At 48.1% G+C, this 20,367-nt stretch overlaps 1 protein-coding gene across 1 annotated transcript; it reads right to left on the reverse strand.

The window, feature by feature from the left end:
* Positions 1-714: 714 nt before the first annotated feature.
* APOOL (apolipoprotein O like) lies at positions 715-9,342 on the reverse strand. Its single transcript, XM_063938396.1, has 9 exons — positions 9,222-9,342; positions 7,763-7,867; positions 7,413-7,532; positions 5,211-5,265; positions 4,831-4,929; positions 3,242-3,333; positions 2,631-2,753; positions 2,062-2,218; positions 715-937 (listed from the first exon to the last, which is right to left on the reverse strand). Exons 1-9 carry the CDS (start codon positions 9,231-9,233, stop codon positions 840-842), a joined length of 861 nt encoding a protein of 286 aa, XP_063794466.1. The 5' UTR covers positions 9,234-9,342; the 3' UTR covers positions 715-839.
* Positions 9,343-20,367: the final 11,025 nt, after the last annotated feature.

Here is a 20,367-nt window from a genome sequence, read left to right on the forward strand (position 1 = left end):
ATTTTTGTCTGAGTCTGTAGCAATAAAGTTACACAAAGATGGTGAAAGTACGATTAGCGGTCCGCTGACGCTGCAACATAAACCTGCGCACAGGAAATGACTGTAGTCACAAAGGCCACACGTAGCCGCCCCTGATGTCTAGACACAGCCCCCAGGCCACCTGCTGCCCAGAGCGATGTGAGAATATTTGCTTGAGAAACACAGATACCATCTCACCATCATCATGCCGGCCCTGCCGCAGAGCAGAGGACATGCTTATCAAGTGCCCCCAGAAATTCCCTTGTTCTCCTTATAGGGGGGTCTGTCTCCTAAAGTGGAAGTTAGGTGTATGGTCAGTTCTCTGACAGTAAATTGGAGATAAGAGCAGAGAACTTTATCATCACTTTCATCTTCAGGACTTGCCCAGTTATACCATAATGAGATTAACGCATTTCACCCACCTCCTGATTGTGTAACCAGTAATGACGCAGATCTTGTATGGAGCACTCGGTCACCGACGGCTGTATGCACAAAGACACAGCTTCTCTAGTTACACTGATCAGCATCAATATACAGAAAGATGCAAAAAGGACGAACAATCAGGTGTAGCTGGACCCTCATCCACAACACGTACACAGGACACAGCAATCCAATATGGGGACCGGGATATTATACTCCATCAGAGACACATTTTATGGGAAATATGTGAAAGGAAAAGTACAAAACATCAGAACATATGAGAAACATTTCTGTTTTATTTTAGGAAATGTGATAGGACTTAAAAAAAAAAAAGAAAAAAAAAGGTCCTGTTAAAAATCTCCATTTACAAAGATTGTTTTTCTGCGTATATTATATAATCTTCAGGTTCTGGTGCTGTACATGTCCACGTCCTCAGGGTTGGACTGTCCGTGGTCGGCAAGGTCTGCGGGAGGCATAAACTTTACCTCCTGACGGGGTTCTGTAAAGACAGACAGATAAGGCGCTAAGAGGAAATGAACCTGAAGAAGTTACACGGAGGAGATAAAGTTCCAGACCTTTGTCACCCAAAACAGCCTCATTCTATCATCTCCCACATACATAGCACACAGCCATACCTGCAGCACAGTCACTTGCAGATTACCCCTGGGCTTCAGGGGCAAAGCAGGGAGGTGCAGCATTTATACACAGACGTAACACCTACAAGATAAGCTGGTCCTTACAGGAAACATAAGAGGCGGATTCCAAGATGGGAGCAAAACAATGGAAGTAGCTGAACACCTGGGTAGCACCATGTTGAGGGATGGGGAGGGGAGATGTAACATGTGCAGGGAGTTAGATGTGGGAGGGGCGTGTCCTAGCTCAGAGCTACATTGCAGTGTGAGAATAAACCTGCCCAGCATGTGTGGGCTACATGCAAAAGCAGCCAGTAACTGAGCACCTGGGTAACACCATGCTGCACTGCAAGGGGCAGATGTAACATGTGCAGAGAGTTAGGTGTGGGAGGGGCATGTCCTAGCTCAGAGCTACATTGCAGTGTGAGAATAAAGCTACCCAGCATGTGTGGGCTACATGCAGAAGCAGCCAGTAACTGAGCACCTGGGTAACACCATGCTGCACTGCAGGGGGCAGATGTAACATGTGCAGAGAGTTAGGTGTGGGAGGGGCATGTCCTAGCTCAGAGCTACATTGCAGTGTGAGAATAAAGCTGCCCAGCATGTGTGGGCTACATGCAGAAGCAGCCAGTAACTGAGCACCTGGGTAACACCATGCTGCACTGCAGGGGGGCAGATGTAACATGTGCAGAGTTAGGTGTGGGGGATATGTCCTAGCTCAGATCTACATTGCAGTATGATAATAAAGCTGCCCAGCATGTGTGGGCTACATGCAGAAGCAGCCAGTTACTGAGCACCTGGGTAACACCATGCTGCACTGCAGGGGGGCACATGTAACAGGTGCAGAGTGTATTAGGTTTTGGAGGGGAGTGGGCTACATGCAGAAGCAGACAGTATTTACCTTGCATTCACAATAAATGTATTTACCCCCCTTTGCATTGCAGGATGGTTTGTTCCAGGGACGGAGGTTTAGGTCTAGTGCAATAATTACCTGCAGAGGCGCTGTCAGGAGTCTGCTCTGCTGAGTGTACATCTAGTAAATGAGCAGACTCAGGTAAAACGGGCGGCTCTGTGTCCGCCATGACAATCTGTTCTGTTGCAGTCTCCCCAGCTGAAACTTCGCTGTGGCCCTCTACTCTCACAGCCTCCTGTTGGTTTAATTATTTCATTAACACTTAAAGACAAATTATCGCTCATTTTACTCCTTATTATGTAATTATTCACTACAGGATGCCTGGAGCCAAGGCTGCCATGGGAAGCCCAAATATCTCTTCCAGTCTGAGACCATTATAGAAGGCGGCCTCCGTTTAATACCTGTGTATTTGCAGTCTGCCAGTGTCATACACTGATGTACAGGCCGCTCTGCCGTGTAATAATCTAGACTCTGCGACTTGGTACACGCAGGTGAGATAATACGCTGTAGATAGCTACAATGGCTGTATGGTAAACGCCGTTCACTAAAAACACTGTGTGTGTTGTGCATCCGTCTGTAATTATCACAGATCACGTCTGACTCCTATGGACTGGCACTCTGCATACATTATAATGTAAAGGACATACCTGATGGTCGGCTGCTGGGGTCGGGCTTGTATAGTCCTTCTGTGGCTGTGGTTTTTCTTTCCATAGAGATCTAATTGAATCGTACGTCCAATGACTTGTACTGTACAACTTTTTACCTGTTACCTGAGGAGTTAGGACCAAGATGGACATATCAGACAGAGAGAGAGTTCAGGATGCTTGTAATAATGTATAAGGCATAAAAAAACAACTGCTAAATACTATTATGATAGAGTTTACTAAAGAAAAAGAAATATTTAAAGTATGGATAATGCGGTCATAACTTATAAAATACCCACTTATAAAATGATATGAGACACAAGATTATAAACTGATAAAAGGGCCAAACGTCACAGCCTCCATGTTGTTACAGGTGCTGATGTCAATTTAGCTGCAACATTTATACACAGCAATTTTTTTCCAAGGGTCCTGGTTTTTGCCTTTACAAAAATTGCCGCTGCAAAAACCGCAGCTAAATTGTGAAAACAATGGCACTTTCGGCAACCTGGAGGCCATTACATCCGGTCCATAATGTTTTATCTAACAATTTCGCTGGTACCAACAGTTCCTGGTGGGTTATGGGAAACAGACGGCAACTGAATTAAGCTTCTTACCTTTGCTAAAATGACCGCTTGTGCCGGGTAACAAACGGATACACCCAATGCCGTCAGACCCAAGGGGTACATTATTTTCTTCAGTCTAGAACCTGGAAAACCAGCACGGAACAGCAGAAACACATTACTCTCTATGCTCAATCTGCAGAATCCATGCAATTATCTGACACAAGCACCAGGTGCCCCTAAAAGATTTCAAATATAATAAAATAAAAAGTCCTCTATTAAATTAGCATTTATCATACTGTGACATCAGTAACAGCAATCTAGTCCTCACAGAGTGCTGGGATGTTATAAACCTAATGTCATGTTACAGATAACACATAATATAGATATCGCTGTAATTGTTTATACAATAAACAAGCCAAGACGATGCAGTCACGACTGTCACGTGACACAATCATTTCCTGCATGAGCCGACTGATCTCTTCCATCGTCACTTGCGGAATTTTGTCCCACGCCTCCGTACAACACCGCTTGAGTCCATAAACACTTGTTTAAACTCTCTGAAGGTCCCATCATACACACTATTATTTTATTTCCCCGACAATCAGTTGTAGACTCATTTGTGTGCAACTTTGCAAAGCTGAAGAGAACCGCAGTGAGAGAGGAGGCTTTCTCCTGGCTGTACCCTGTCGGTCAAGAGGTTCAGCCTCTTTATAAAAGGCGATAGAATTCCTAATGATCAAATGACCTACAGCAAAGGCTGGATTGATTTGTTGTTGCTAAATAATGATCAATAAGGAAGTACAGTAACAAGGGTACGTGTCATTTGCTGCAGGAGATAAGATCAATTGATTGTGTCAGCACGTCCAGATGTATGAATAAAAAACAGGTGTGTATTCTTTTCCATACAATGGAGATATAGCCACACGCTTCATCACTCTGATCATTAAATATAACAATACAACAACACTAGGAAAATGAAAGAGAAGCAACAAGCACTGTCCCCCCGATGGTTATGGAACCTGTGGGTATTACAGATGTGTCCTCAGACACCAGGTGCTGTGACTGCAGCAATAGTGTATGAGGACACATCTGTATTTAAGAGGCCACCACAGTAACGTACAATGGGGGTCATTCTGATCCGTTCACTCGCTGCAGTTTATCGCAGCCGAGCGAACGGGTCTCTACTGCGCATGCACCGGAGCAGTACTGCGCCGCCGTAGGCCGTAGCAGGGAGGCGATCGTTGGGCGGGAGGGGGCGGAATGGCGGCGTTTGGCCGCCGTTTTGTGGGAGCGGTCCGATCAACGCAGGCGTGGCCGGACCGAACAGGGGGCGGGCCACAGCGGCTGCGTGATGTCACACGGGGAGCGAGGCGTAGTTCCCGGTCAGCACGCTAAAGCTGCGCTGGTCGGGAGCTACTCTTGAAGCGCAAAGGCATCGTCGCTGTGCGATGGCTTTGCACTTCTGCAGGGGGGACTACGATCATCTCGGAATGACCCCCAATGTTCTCACCTGCTACTTATATGCCGCGATGGGCTGACTCCTTCCCGGCAGATATACAGGTTATACGGAAAGCAACTTCTATTTCAGAGCCTGCAGAGTTATCTTCCTGCAGATCATCCCCCTGACAAGTACGACTTACCTTTTCTGGCCAACACCAATCCTGCCAGCCCACTCACTGATATGATGCCCACTCTGGGCAGGAACTCCGGGGGTGGATTCTTCAGGTAAACGTAACTGTCTGAATAAAGAGAAGTAACATGAGCATACTGACACACAGAGGAGCTAATGGGGGTCACACACGAGGGGTCATGTTAAAGCCCTTATTAACTACACACTGAGTCCGGGAACCTGCGTGCAGAAATAACAGACATTTATCACAGTCTAAGACAATAAGCCACTCAGTGAGATAACCCTCGCATCAGGATGGAACGTGGTGTGCGGAAATATTCCGATTCAGGACCAATGAGGAGAGACAAATCAAGGTATTACCAAAACTGGCAGCACACGATATACACTCACCTTTCCCAAACTGGAATGTATCCTCCACTCCATTCTTGATAGAATCACAGGCATACTAAATAAAAGGGGATCAAAACATGAAATACCATCTGCAATACAATTTGGATCAAAAGTAAATCACTTTTCCATACAAAACCATGGTGGAACCTGCACCTTCCACTATGTAACATGCAGCCCTGCCCTCACTACACATCACTCATCTCCTGATACACTCTGTGCTGCTGGGGACCCTGCTGCTCCCACTATATAACCCTCAGTCTGTGGCTTCCTGCTGCCTCCATTCCCCTCCTCACATCATGTCACTGCCCCTGTCACATGCATCCCTGTCCTCACTGACACGTCACTCATCTCCTGATATACTCTGTGCTGCTGGGGACCCTGCTCCTCCCACTATATAACTCTCAGTCTGTGGCTTCCTGCTGCCTCCATTCCCCTCCTCACATCATGTCACTGCCCCTGTCACATGCAGCCCTGTCCTCACTGACACATCACTCATCTCCTGATATACTCTGTGCTGCTGGGGGGTCCTGCTCCTCACACTATATAACTCTCAGTCTGTGGCTTCCTGCTGCTTCCATTCCCCTCCTCACATCATGTCACTGCCCCTGTCACATGCAGCCCTGTCCTCACTGACACATCACTCATCTCCTGATATACTCTGTGCTGCTGGGGGTCCTGCTCCTCCCACTATATAACTCTCAGTCTGTGGCTTCCTGCTGCCTCCATTCCCCTCCTCACATCATGTCACTGCCCCTGTCACATGTAGCCCTGTCCTCACTGACACATCACTCATCTCCTGATATACTCTGTGCTGCTGGGGACCCTGCTCCTCCCACTATATAACTCTCAGCCTGTGGTTCCTGCTGCTTCCATTCCCCTCCTCACATTATGTCACTGCCCCTGTCACATGCAGCCCTGTCCTAACACATCACTCATCTCCTCATATACTCTGTGCTGCTGTGAACATTGCATAATATTTTGCCCTACCCTACCCACCTACACTGGGAGACAGATGAGCAGTGAGTAAATACAGAAAGGTGCACAGGAACTCTCACTAAACATACCATAAACTTATAATGAATGCAAACAACACTTTCTAATGGGCCCTACACACATACTGATCCGCCGCCGAGCTGCCCGATGGCGGATACGGCCGATCCGGCGGCAGGGGAGGGGGGAGGTTACGGGGGGGAGTGAAGTTTCTTCACTCCCCCCGTCACCATAGCACTGCTCGCTAATATGGACAATCTCATCCATATTGGCCTGCCTGCATAAGCGACGGGGCACCAACGATTAACGAGCGCAGGGCCGCACATCGTTAATCGTTGGTGCCTACACACAGAACAATATGAACGAGTTCTCGTTCATTTATAAACGAGAACGTTCATATCGTTCTGTTTTATCTGCCAGTGTGTAGGGCCCATTACTCTCTGGCCTAGATGTAAGAAATGCAGACCTGGAAAGAGAGGGATATAGGTCTGGGAAAGCTGTATACTGTGCGGGGGAGGGGGGTCAGGGGTAGGCACAGACATGGATAAGGATAATGACACTTGCGATAACCGTTTACAAACGCTCTCCACCACTTGCGCACAGACTACGCTGTTGTGTAAATTTCAGCAATTGTATTTCTTGTTCCAGAGAGGTTCCCGCAGTATAGAGGGTGTGTAATAAGCCATGTGAGTGTAGTACATACAGGGAACAGCTTACCGCAGGACCGCCAGCATCTGTGGTATGTAGCTAGCGTGGAACGCGGGGGCTGCTGTGCGGAACGCACCTCAGTGCAGCATATGGGAGAGGAAACCTATGTGCTAAGCGTTTCCTTTTGGTGTAACTTGCGCCCAGTTTCCTCTCTACGCTGCATCAGCCTCATAACATGTAGATGGGTCCCAAGGCCATTTGTTCCTAACCTGAAACCCCGGAGAATACGTCCCCGAGCCGCAGCATTCTGCTGCCTGAGCTAAATGGCGCAGTGACACTGATATCCCGTAATATAAGGGGGCTCGCTAGCTGAGCACCGTGCTGCCTGTGTGCTATGTATGCTAAATATAATAACTCACCCGTCCCCTGCGATCCGGAGGTGCCCCCGGCCGCCGCAGGCTCTGTCACAAGCTCCAGCAGAGCGACCCGGTCAATTGAAGATTAGCTGAGGGACCCCTGTATGGTTAGTCGGAGGGGAGTGTAAAGTGCTTGCTCCGTACTCACCTTACCCCACGTCACCGCGGGCCAGACAGATTTGCGCACAGCGGCAAAGACGCACTGCAGACGGCTTGGCTGTTCTTCAATGTATTTTGATTGTCGGGGAGGAACAGAGTACACGGACAGCTGTAAAGAGACGTAGACGCTGTGAGCCGGGGTGACAGAAGCTGCGGACAGACAGCGCCTGCTGCTAGGATCAGTGTAACAGCTGCAATATGACGTATTCCGCCCATAGCGGTAGCTGGGGCTCAGAACGCCCTTATCCCGGGCAGATAGATAGTTCTATACCCCTACGTATCATACATATAGTAACGCTGCCATCAGCGCACTGACAGGCGGAGGACACAGATTATTACCTGGTGAGGACTCAGGCACTTTCCCTTAGGCTCCCGGTCGGACACAGCGTACAGACCATAGGAGGTGAGGGCGAGGCCAGCGGGCACTGCAGCCAGCTTATAGATCTGATGGAAGAAAGAGACGGGTAAGAAGATGGACTGGTGGGGGCACACGGGGGGCACAGGGTGGTCTGCATCACACAGTATGTGTATATAGTAGGCAGGGATGGACGGGATCCTTAGTCTGATGAATATTTGCTGTCACACAGGAAGTGTCACTCATGTCAGGGGAGATTGCAGTCAGTGCGAGGTTGTGTTGGAACGCTCCTGTGTGATGTGCGGCTGCGCATTGTGCGGGGAATCACATGATGGCGGGTGACAAGGAGTGAGGCTCCAGTATAACGCCCTCAGCTCTGCACTCAATACCCTCACTCACTTCCCCCTCACAGCTACACTGACCGGCAATGTGCGCACACACGCTACGTCCAGGGGCGCAATGTCAGGACATAAGGGGCTTATTTATCAATGAGTGATAGAACTCGCTGCGTGTCATAGAGCTCACTGATCAATGGGGCCCTAATACTGTATACCCAAAGGTGCAGCGCCGTGCGTATGTCCAAGAGATATGTGACACATACACACATATAGACCATACACACACAAAATAACATACACATACATACATAGACACACATATAGACATACACACACACATATAGACATACACATACATATATACACACACACATATAGACATACATATATACACACACATATAGACATACACACACATACATATAGACATACACACACACACATATAGACCATACACACACACAATAACATACACATACATAGACATACACATATACACACACACATATAGACATACACACATACATATATACACACATATAGACATACACACATACATATAGACCACACACACAATAACATACACATATAGACACACATATAGACATACACATACATATAGACACACACACATATAGACATACACATATAGACCATACACACACACAATAACATATACATAGACACACATATAGACATACACATATAGACATACACATACATACATATATACACACACACATACATATATACACACATACATATAGACCACACACATATAGACATATACACACACACACACACACAATAACATACACATATAGACACACACACATATAGACACACACATACATATAGACACACACACACATATAGACCATACACACAATAACATACACATAGACACACACACACATATAGACCATACACACACACATATATATAGACCATACACACACACACAATGTGCCGCTGTCACACCCGTGTGTGTGTAGTCAGGACGGTGACAGGTGCAGGGCAGCTCGGGGCCTATACACAGGACCAGGCCTCTGGTTACCCCGCAGGGACGGCATGCTGGGAGTAGTAGTACTCCTCTCACACTCACCTTGGCCACCATGTCACCCTCCGCCTCCCCTCTCACACGGCGGGGTCACTCAGTCAGTACGGAGGCCGCGACGGCTCATACCTCCCCCTGACCGCCGGGACACGCCTCCTCTCCGCTCCCTGCCCGGCCGGAACACGCCTCCTCCATGACCAGGACACGCCTCCTCCCGCTCCCTGTCTGGCCGGGACACGCCTCTTCCCCGTCCCCTGCCCGGACGGGACACGCCTTCTCCCCGCCCCCTCTCTGGCCGGAACACGCCTCCTCCTCGCTCCCTGCTCGGCCGCGACACGCCTCCTCCCCGGCGGGACACGCCTCTTGTATATATGAGTATGCCCGCCATAGTACTCATGTCACACTGCAGCCTGTGCTTCACAGCTACCCCAATGTACAGCGCCACATGTACTAAGCCTTACAGAGATACATGGAGAGATATAAAGTACCAGCCAATCAGCTCACAACTGTCATTTTTCAAGCACAGCCTGTGACGCGGTGGGCGGGATCCTTACTGACCGGCCGCTATATCCGGCTTTGGTTTTAGATCCTGATTTTATTTCTTCAATTGATAAAAACAGCTAAAGTCACGTTATTGTTACAATCCAAACCCAATCCAAAACCCCAAATTTGGATTTAAATTCCAAACTGCGGGAAGATCCGTGCTTGGACTAGGTTCGGATCTTCGCCGGAGATCCGGGCCGGGTGTTGGTTCGGTTCAGATATCTGGAGAACGGAACCGCACAGCTCTACTAACATTGGGAGTCATTCCGAGTTGTTCGCTCGTTGCTGATTTTCGCAACGGAGCGATTAAGGCAAAAATGCGCATGGTACGCAGCGCGCATGTGCTAAGTAATTTATCACAAAACTTAGTAGATTTACTCGCTTCCGAACGAAGAATTTTCATCGTTGAAGTGATCGGAGTGTGACTGACAGGAAGAGGGTGTTTCTGGGTGGCAACTGACCGTTTTCAGGGAGTGTTCAGAAAAACAGGCGTGCCAGGAAAAACGCAGGCGTGGCTGGGCGAATGCTGGGCGGGTTTGTAACGTCAAAACAGGAACTGAATGGTCTGAAGGGATCGCAAGCGCTGAGTAGGTCTGGAGCTACTCTGAAACTGCACAAAAAAACTTTGTAGCTGCTCTGCGATCCTTTCGTTCGCATTTCTGCTAAGTTAAAATACACTCCCAGTGGGCGGCGGCATAGCGTTTGCACGGCTGCTAAAAGCAGCTAGCGAGCGATCAACTCGTAATGACCACCCATGTCTCCTGCATTGAACAGGTAAAATGCTCATTTCTGATTGGTTAGTGTGTAAAATGCTCATTTCTGATTGTTTCGTGTGTAAAATGCTCATTTCTGATTGGTTCGTGTGGTCCAGGCGCCCTGTTTTATGGTTCTGATAATCTACAAACTCTTATATTATCTACATTTTCTCCTAATCTTGCACACTCCACCCCCTACATATTATACTCATTGTATTATGTCCATAGTTCTAAGCACGTTCAGTTATATATATCCTATCACATCTATAGTATATAGCATCTCTGCACCCTATCCCTTCCTGTGTGTGGCATGTAATATATATTTATATATTTGTTTTGCATTTAGCAGCTTAGAGGCTGGTACTTAGTCCATTTTCCGCCAAGGACCCAGCTGCAGTATGGTGCTGCCGTATGCGCTAGTTGTGCTGCAGTTTCTGAGAGTTGTCCTGCCATTGGTTACATACTGTAGCTGGGCGTTACATTTCTATGGAAACCACCCTCCCCATTTATCCGGGCTTGGGACCGGCTATGAGATTTACATAGGCTGGGTTATGGCGTCCTCCCTCCACCTCTCACACCAGACGTTCTCTTGGTCTGGTGGTCTCTCTTATGGCCTGTGATGTAGTGCGGCTCCAGTTTCCACTTCTCACACCAGACGTTCTCGTGGTCTAGTTGTCCTGCTGCTGCCTGTGATATAATTGAAGCTCTCTCCTTCTGCTACTCAGACATCGCGTTCCGTGGCCTGGTGATCACACTGATGGCCTGTGAAGTACCTTGAGCCCCCTCCTTCCACCATGCTAATATCAGTTGTTCCCTGATTCTGGTGGTACACCTGATGACATGTGATTGGGCTTCCTCCTTCCCCCAGGCTGTTGCCAGGCTCATCCACTTCTCAGAAAGACACTGGACCACTCTCCTTGCACCTTGGTGTATGTCAGTGCTTGGGTGTCTCATTGCCTTTTCCAGGTCTTTGGCCATGTTGTTTAGGTCTCTCGATGACATGAGATCATATGGAATAAACTGATTGATGACGCTTATGAGTCTCACCAGGTCTTCTGTCTCCATGCATATGGGCAGTTTCTTTAATGCCTTCAGTAGCAGCTTCTTCAGCAGATGGTTCCTTGCAAGGATCCTGTAGAGGGACTCTTCATACTGGAGATCCCCCCAGTAGCTGCCCTCCAGATGTCTGGTGCTACACCCCAGGTGGGGTAAGCAGGTCTTCAGACAGGCCGCTGCAGCCGATGACAGTTCCGCATTCATGCTCTGCATCTTGGTAAGAATCGCTACAAGCTGTTCCCTTATTATGGTGCCTATATCACTACATGGGTAGCGCCGGTACCTCTTTATCAGCTGACTAAGTAGCTGCAGAGCGCTCAGTTGTACATCTTCGCTGGGATGGTTTATGTATCTCAGCACACGGAACAGTATTCTGTCATTTCCATGGCAGCTTTTCTTATCATCTATCCGCACCACGGCCATTAGGGCCTGCATCACTGCGGACAGAATCTCCACGGTCGCACCTTTCAGTGTGCGCAGGAGAGCCTCGATGATGGTGCTGGCCAGTTTCCTGGCCTCCTTTGGTGATGATCCTACACCATTCACCACGCACTGTATGGCCATTAAGAGTACGTCTTCATCACAGTCGTACAGCGCCGTTAGTATGGTGTTAATGATGACGCTGTATACTCCTCCAGACAGGCAGGTGGCGTACTTGAGGAGCTCTGCTGCGACTGTGAGGCTGCAGAGTTTATTAGGGACATTGGCAGACTTAAATACAGGGCGTAGCATCTTCATCATGTCCTCGCCGCCTCCCATCGCTATGATCTTGCTCACACAGCTTTCCACTGTCACTTCTGCGCTGTACAGCCCATCCGGTGTTATGGAAGTAATAGGCACGCTGGGGGAAGGTGACATTATACACGACAGCGTGTGCTGCAGTGACAGTGGGGGGCAGCAATCCGATGTCATGGACGTTTGGATCTCACAGACGGTATAGTCCCTGTAGTGCTGGGACAATAGTACTAGCACTTTGCTAGCTGCCTGCCAGTCCCTCCCTGCCTGTTCTGCCTGTATCATGGCTCTCACCACTAGAGGCGGGATGTTCTCTGTGAGTAAGGCGGCAGCGTCCTTCCTCTCCTCTAGTACATGGGCATAGAGCGCAATAATCATGTCCGCACTCGTGACTGTTGCGCTGTTACTAAGCAGCCCTTGTGTTTCATCCATTATAATCATCAGCTTCTCAGATTCCATATAGCGGATGATCTCTGGCACACAGTTACTAATAACCGGTGCAAAAATAAGATCTAGTAGATGGATCATTGTTACCGATTCGGCAAATCCAAGGCGTAGTCAGTACAATCTGTCGTAGCCAAGGGTAACGTCGCCGGGTCAGTCAGAATCACTCTCTCAGAGTAAAAGTACTGTATAGCAGGTCGCTAGTAGCAGTATGAGGCCACAGCTGGCCGGCCCCCCAGTATGTAGGCTGTGAGGCCTGTGACATCACTGTGATGTCATAATGGCCTGCTCAGCATCAGTGACATCACACATGGCTGCCATGATTAGGGATCTGGTTATAACCGGTTTATGTGAAATAGCTTTAACCAATGGCTTCATCACCTAATACTAATATCTACATTCAGACCAGCAGGGACACCTGTAGCCAATGTCACACTATATGTTTTATTGTGTCACCCAGATTTAGCGCCCACCTGTGTTATAATAACGCAGAGTCCACAGGGCGTCATTCCAGACTTTAGATAGAATGAGGGGATATGGGGTATATTTATTGAAGTTTGGAGAGAGATAAGGTGGGTAGAGGTGGGGTGCCGGCCAATCAGCTCCTGGCTGCCATGTTACACACTGTGAGTCTAATTCAGATCTGATCACTGTTGTGTGAAATCACATAGCGGGCGATTATCGAAGGACTGCGAATGTGAACGGATTGTAATGCGCAGGCTCGAGGCTAAATAGCGAAAAAAATCCTGTGTTTTTTTTATCGCTATGTGAACGCAGATTGATTGACAGGAAGTGAACATTTGGGGTGGTAACTGGCCGTTTTCTGGGAGCGTCATGAAAAACGCAGGCGTTCCCAAGTGTTTTTAGGGCGGGTGTGTGACGTCAGCTCCGGGCCCGATCAGCCTGTGTGTATGGCACTGTAGGAGTAAATCCTGGGCTACACACACTCCACACACTGGAAACATCATTCGATGGTGAGAGAGCTGTGAACGGATTTGCAGATGTCCGCTGTCTGGTGAAGTTTTCGCACGGCGTACACATGCATTCGCACACTTGCACGGGACGAGTCTTCACTCTCTATGGGCAGCAACTATGTGATCGCAGACCTCTGCAAAATCATAGAGGAGCGATCAGGTCTGAATTAGGCCCTGTGTTTGTAAGCTGACAGAAGTTGGTTGGTTGGCATTTTATCTCTCTCCAAGTCTTAGTACATAGGGGGTCATTCTGACCCGATCGCACACTGCAGTTTATCACAGCGGTGCGATCGGGTCAGAAGTGCGCATGCGCCAGCCGAAGGCCGTTGGCCCGCTCCGATCGCCTCTGCCTTATTGACAGGCAGAGGCGGTTGCTGGGCGGGGGGGGGGGGGGTCTCAGGCGTGTCCGGACCTAATGGGGGGCGGCCACAGCGGCTGCGTGACGTCACACGCAGCGGCTGCGGGCCGGGGAGCAATGAGTAGCTCCCTGCCAGCACGCTAAGGCTGCGCTGATCGAGAGCTACTCTTGAAGTACAAATGCATCGCCACTGTGCAATGCTTTTGCACTTCTGGGGTGGGGGGCACTGACATGTGGGGCGGACTAGCCCTGTGCTCGGCGTCCCCCCGTATGTCAGGGAAGATGATCGTAGCTGTGCTAAATTTAAGGTTTGAACCCTGTGTGGAAAGTATATAGAGGAGGTTCATAGGGGCGGGCTGTTAGCCCGACCCCTCAGTGTCTGCAGCGTTCCGCCTCTCCTCTGGCTATGGTGCTGCAGCCTTTCTGCTCCATATCAGCCCCCTAGTCTGCCCGCCTCCTCTCCTGCCGGGAGTATGCTAGACGCTAGCGTGGTGCATATGTTAAAGGTTATCCTAATATACCGGCGGCCGGCATATTAGATACACAGCGCAGAGAGGATGCACCAGGCCCCTTGTCACCTCATTGCTGGTGCTGCAGCCTCCACATTACTAAGTGCGGAGCCCCAGCACCCGGCCATGTGTGGACGCAGATACAGAAGGACTACAATTTTAAGGTCAATCATTACGTTATTTTTGACAGTGTCATCTGTGGCTCTTAAGTAGGGCACACAACGCTCTGCAGGGTCTATTGGGGTTTTAAGAAAGTGAGGGAGGGGAGAGCCACGTACCTCATCACCTCCAGTTATACGATATATATCTATATATTGAGCTATATAAATAAATATATATATATATATATATATACGTTTGTGGGTAGTTTCTCCCTCTTATCGGCAAACAGTGCCCAGTTGCCCTTCTTGACAGAGGTATATCAAAAGATTAACAGAGACACTCAGGGTGTGAAAAAAAATGGTCTGTGTGCATCGAAACGTCGGATTTTTGTGACTTGTTCAATACAATTTTTGTTATGAAAGACCCTGAGTGCCGCTGTTAATCTTTTGAGATCGATCTATCTATCTATCTATCTATCTATCTATCTATCTATCTATCTATCTATCTATCTATCTATCTATATCTGTCTCCTGATGTTTACTACATTAACGTTTCACTGCATGTCTTACCCCGAAACGTCTATGTAATAAACACCAATGTTTTCACTTACTACTAGTCTTGAAGGCCCATTCCCATCTTTGAGTATCTACATTTGAGGGGTGCTATCCCCAGGGAAAGGTGCCCAAGCAGGATTTTTATGGTATACCCTCACAGAGTGCCAGATCACATATATAGAGGTGTCTGTAATATAGTGTAGCTTAGAGATGGGTCGGTAATATGTGGTGGGTATAGAGGCGTCTGTAATGTAATGTAGTGTAGGCTATGGAGGGGTCAGTGTTTTAGTACAGGTATAGAGGGTTCTGTAATGTAATTCAGGATATAGACAGGTCATTAACGTAGTGGCAGTCAGGAGTCTATTCATGTAGGGTATAGAGGGGTCAGGAATGTAGTTTAGGGTATAGAGGATTCTGTAATGTAGTGTAGGATATAGAGGGATCAGTAATGTAGTGTAGGGTATAGAGGGGTCAGGAATGTAGTGTAGGGTATAGAGGATTCTGTAATGTAGTGTAGGGTATAGAGGGTACAGTGATGTAGTGTAGGGTATAGAGGGGTCAGGAATGTAGTGTAGGGTATAGAGGGGTCAGTAATGTAGTGTAGGGTATAGAGGGATCAGTAATGTAGTGTAGGGTATAGAGGGGTCAGTAATGTAGTGTAGGGTATAGAGGGGTCAGGAATGTAGTGTGGGATATAGAGGGGTCAGGAATGTAGTGTAGGGTATAGAGGGATCAGTAATGTAGTGTAGGGTATAGAGGGGTCAGGAATGTAGTGTAGGGTATAGATGGATCAGTAATGTAGTGTAGGGTATAGAGGGATCAGTAATGTAGTGTAGGGTATAGAGGGGTCAGGAATGTAGTGTAGGGTATAGAGGGGTCAGTAATGTATAGTAGGGTATAGAGGGGTCAGGAATGTAGTGTAGGGTATAGAGGGGTCAGTAATGTAGTGTAGGGTATAGAGGGGTCAGGAATGTAGTGTAGGGTATAGAGGGGTCAGGAATGTAGTGTAGGGTATAGAGGGGTCAGGAATGTAGTGTAGGGTATAGAGGGGTCAGGAATGTAGTGTAGGGTATAGAGGGGTCAGGAATGTAGTGTAGGGTATAGAGGGGTCAGGAATGTAGTGTAGGGTATAGAGGGGTCAGGAATGTAGTGTAGGGTATAGAGGAGTCAAGAATGTAGTGTAGGGTATAGAGGGGTCAGTAATGTAGTGTAGGGTATAGAGGGGTCAGGAATGTAGTGTAGGGTATAGAGGGGTCAGGAATGTAGTGTAGGGTGTAGTGGAATCAGTGATGTAGTGTAGGGTATAGAGGGGTCAGTGATGTAGTGTAGCGTATAGAGGGGTCTGTAATGTAGTGTAGGGTATAGAGGGGTCAGGAATGTAGTGTAGGGCATAGAGGGGTCAGGAATGTAGTGTAGGGTATAGAGGGGTCAGGAATGTAGTGTAGGGTATAGAGGGGCCAGGAATGTAGTGTAGGGTATAGAGGGGTCAGGAATGTAGTGTAGGGTATAGAGGGGTCAGGAATGTAGTGTTGGGTATAGAGGGGTCAGTGATGTAGTGTAGAGTATAGAGGGGTCAGGAATGTAGTGTAGGGTATAGTGGAATCAGTAATGTAGTATAGGGTATAGTGGAATCAGTGATGTCGTGCAGGGTATAGAGGGGTCAGTGATGTAGTGTAGGGTATAGAGGGGTCTGTAATGTAGTGTAGGGTATAGAGGGGTCAGGAATGTAGTGTAGGGTATAGAGGGGTCAGGAATGTAGTGTAGGGTATAGAGGGGTCAGTGATGTAGTGTAGGGTATAGAGGGGTCAGGAATGTAGTGTAGGGTATAGAGGGGTCAGGAATGTAGTGTAGGGTATAGATAGATCAGTAATGTAGTGTAGGGTATAGAGGGGTCAGTGATGTAGTGTAGGGTATAGAGGGGTCAGGAATGTAGTGTAGGGTATAGAGGGGTCAGTGATGTAGTGTAGGGTATAGAGGGGTCAGGAATGTAGTGTAGGGTATAGAGGGGTCAGGAATGTAGTGTAGGGTATAGTGGAATCAGTAATGTAGTGTAGGGTATAGAGGAGTCAGTGATGTAGTGTAGGGTATAGAGGGGTCAGGAATGTAGTGTAGGGTATAGAGGGGTCAGTGATGTAGTGTAGGGTATAGAGGGGTCCGGAATGTAGTGTAGGGTATAGAGGGGTCAGTAATGCAGTGTAGGGTATAGAGGGGTCAGGAATGTAGTGTAGGGTATATAGGGATCAGTGATGTAGTGTAGGGTATAGAGGGGTCAGTGATGTAGTGTAGGGTATAGAGGGGTCAGTAATGTAGTGTAGGGTATAGAGGGGTCAGGAATGTAGTGTAGGATATAGAAGGGTCAGGAATGTAGTGTAGGGTATAGAGGGGTCAGGAATGTAGTGTAGGGTATAGAGGGGTCAGTGATGTAGTGTAGGGTATAGAGGGGTCAGTAATGTAGTGTAGGGTATAGAGGGGTCAGGAATGTAGTGTAGGATATAGAGGGGTCAGGAATGTAGTGTAGGGTATAGAGGGGTCAGGAATGTAGTGTAGGGTATAGAGGGGTCAGTGATGTAGTGTAGGGTATAGAGGGGTCAGTGATGTAGTGTAGGGTATAGAGGGGTCAGTAATGTAGTGTAGGGTATAGAGGGGTCAGTAATTTATAGGGTATGGAGGACACAGTAAAGTGTCGGGCACAGCTGTCTCGTGCCCAAACACTTAGTGTACTTTTTCTACATTGGATTCTATATATCTGCTACTGTACTGCAGGCTATAAGTGCTGGGACCTTTAATACATGAATTATTCTCTTAGTACATAACCTAGGTAAATGGGGGGGTGGGTAGGTCATTCAATCATTTGAACTACTATTCTATTTCTGTACACTGCTTAGCTGTTACTGTATACTGGCAGTACAAAGAGCTAGTGCAGAGCCTTAAAGAGAACACACTGCATGTAGAGCTACCCACACACAATTCAGATCTGCTGTTCTTAGCACTACAGTTTTCACGTCATGCTGCAAGACATACCCGATTGGCAATAGAAATGCTCATAGGTGGTGCTAGACACACCTATTGGGCGGAGCAGGACATCCCCCCCCCCCCACCCTATCCGAACGGCGTGCCGTGCGCATTCTTCTACTAACTAGAATCTCACTGAAAGTAGTTTTCAAAAGTTGGCAAGTATGGATTACATGTGTACCTTTCAGCATAAGATCATATATTGGGGTAGTGCAGTCTTCATGCACAGCTCTGTGATATAATATTTCCAGTATGAATTGCTAGTTCCTGCGGTGCTGTGAATAATCCTCTGTAAGCATAGCCAGTTTAAGGGGGGGATGCAGGGCATACTGTACCCCGGGCCCCCCTTTGTCAGGGGCCCCCCAGCCAAAGCACACTGATATCACTAGCTTTCCCTCTTAATGTGAGAGTCAGAATGAGAGCAGGACAATATACAGTGCAGGTTTCATGAGCTACCGACAGAGATTTCTGACCAGTGGAGAGATAGGAGGTTGGAGAGAGCTGTAAGTAACACAAGGGGGTATATTTACTAAGGTCCCGATTTTGACCGAGATGCCGTTTTTTCTTCAAAGTGTCATCTCGGTAATTTACTAAGCAAAAATCACGGCAGTGATGAGGGCATTCGTAATATTTTGGAAGTCCTAGGAAAAAATCACGAATCAATACACCATCGGTCAAATACGCCTGCAATTTGGTAGAAATCGGTCATTTACTAAAAAGTGCAAAACACAAACACTGCCGACAATAGCCAAACACTGCTGAGCTAAAATACAAATCGTGAAAAAGTGCTAAAAAAAACAGACCTGCTTTTTTATCCCGTGATTGTATAGGCATGCACGGATCCATGAGATCCGTGCATGTTTATCAGTGGGAAGGGGGGGGGAATGTTCTAAATTTTCCGAAAAAAAAATGCGTGGGGTCCCCCCTCCTAAGCATAACCAGCCTCGGGCTCTTTGAGCCGATCCTGGTTGCAGAAATATGGGGAAAAAATTGACAGGGGTTCCCCCATATTTAAGCAACCAGCACCGGGCTCTGCGCCTGGTCCTGGTTCCAAAAAAACGGGGGACAAAAAGAGTAGGGGTCCCCCGTATTTTTGAAACCAGCACCGGGCTCCACTAGCTGGACAGATAATGCCACAGCCGGGGATCACTTTTATATAGTGCCCTGCGGCCGTGGCATCAAATATCCAACTAGTCACCCCTGGCCGGGGTACCCTGGGGGAGTGGGGACCCCTTCAATCAAGGGGTCCCCCCCCCCAGCCACCCAAGGGCCAGGGGTGAAGCCCGAGGCTGTCCCCCCCATCCAATGGGCTGCGGATGGGGGGCTGATAGCCTTTGTTCAAAGTGTTTGATATTGTTTTTAGTAGCAGTACTACAAGGCCCAGCAAGCCTCCCCCTCAAGCTGGTACTTGGAGAACCACAAGTACCAGCATGCGGCGGAAAAACGGGCCCGCTGGTACCTGTAGTACTACTACTAAAAAATACCCCAATAAAGACATCACACACACCTTGAAAGTATAACTTTAATACATACATGCACACCAACATACATACATACTTACCTTATGTTCACACGCAGGTCGGTCCTCTTCTCCAGTAGAATCCATGGTGTACCTGTAGAAAAAATTATACTCACATAATCCATGGTTGAAGGCTCCTCTGCTTGTAATCCTTTTGTAATCCACGTACTTGAAAAAATAAAAAAACGGGACACCCGAGCCACGAACTGAAAGGGGCCCCATGTTTTCACATGGGACTCCTTTCCCCGAATGCCAGAAACCCACTCTGACTGATGTCTAAGTGGGTTTCTTCAGCCAATCAGGGAGCGCCACGTTGTGGCACCCTCCTGATCGGCTGTGTGCTCCTGTACTGTATGACAGGCGGCACACGGCAGTGTTACAATGTAGCGCCTATGCGCTCCATTGTAACCAATGGTGGGAACTTTCAGGTCAGCGGTGAGGTCACTTTCGGTCAACCGCTGACCTGAAAGTTCCCACCATTGGTTACAATGGAGCGCATAGGCGCTACATTGTAACACTGCCGTGTGCTGCCTGTCATACAGTACAGGAGCACACAGCCGATCAGGAGGGTGCCACAACGTAGCGCTCCCTGATTGGCTGAAGAAACCCACTTAGACATCAGTCAGAGTGGGT

This window comes from Pseudophryne corroboree, chromosome 8 (genome assembly GCF_028390025.1).
Source record: "Pseudophryne corroboree isolate aPseCor3 chromosome 8, aPseCor3.hap2, whole genome shotgun sequence".
Lineage (NCBI taxonomy): Eukaryota > Metazoa > Chordata > Amphibia > Anura > Myobatrachidae > Pseudophryne > Pseudophryne corroboree.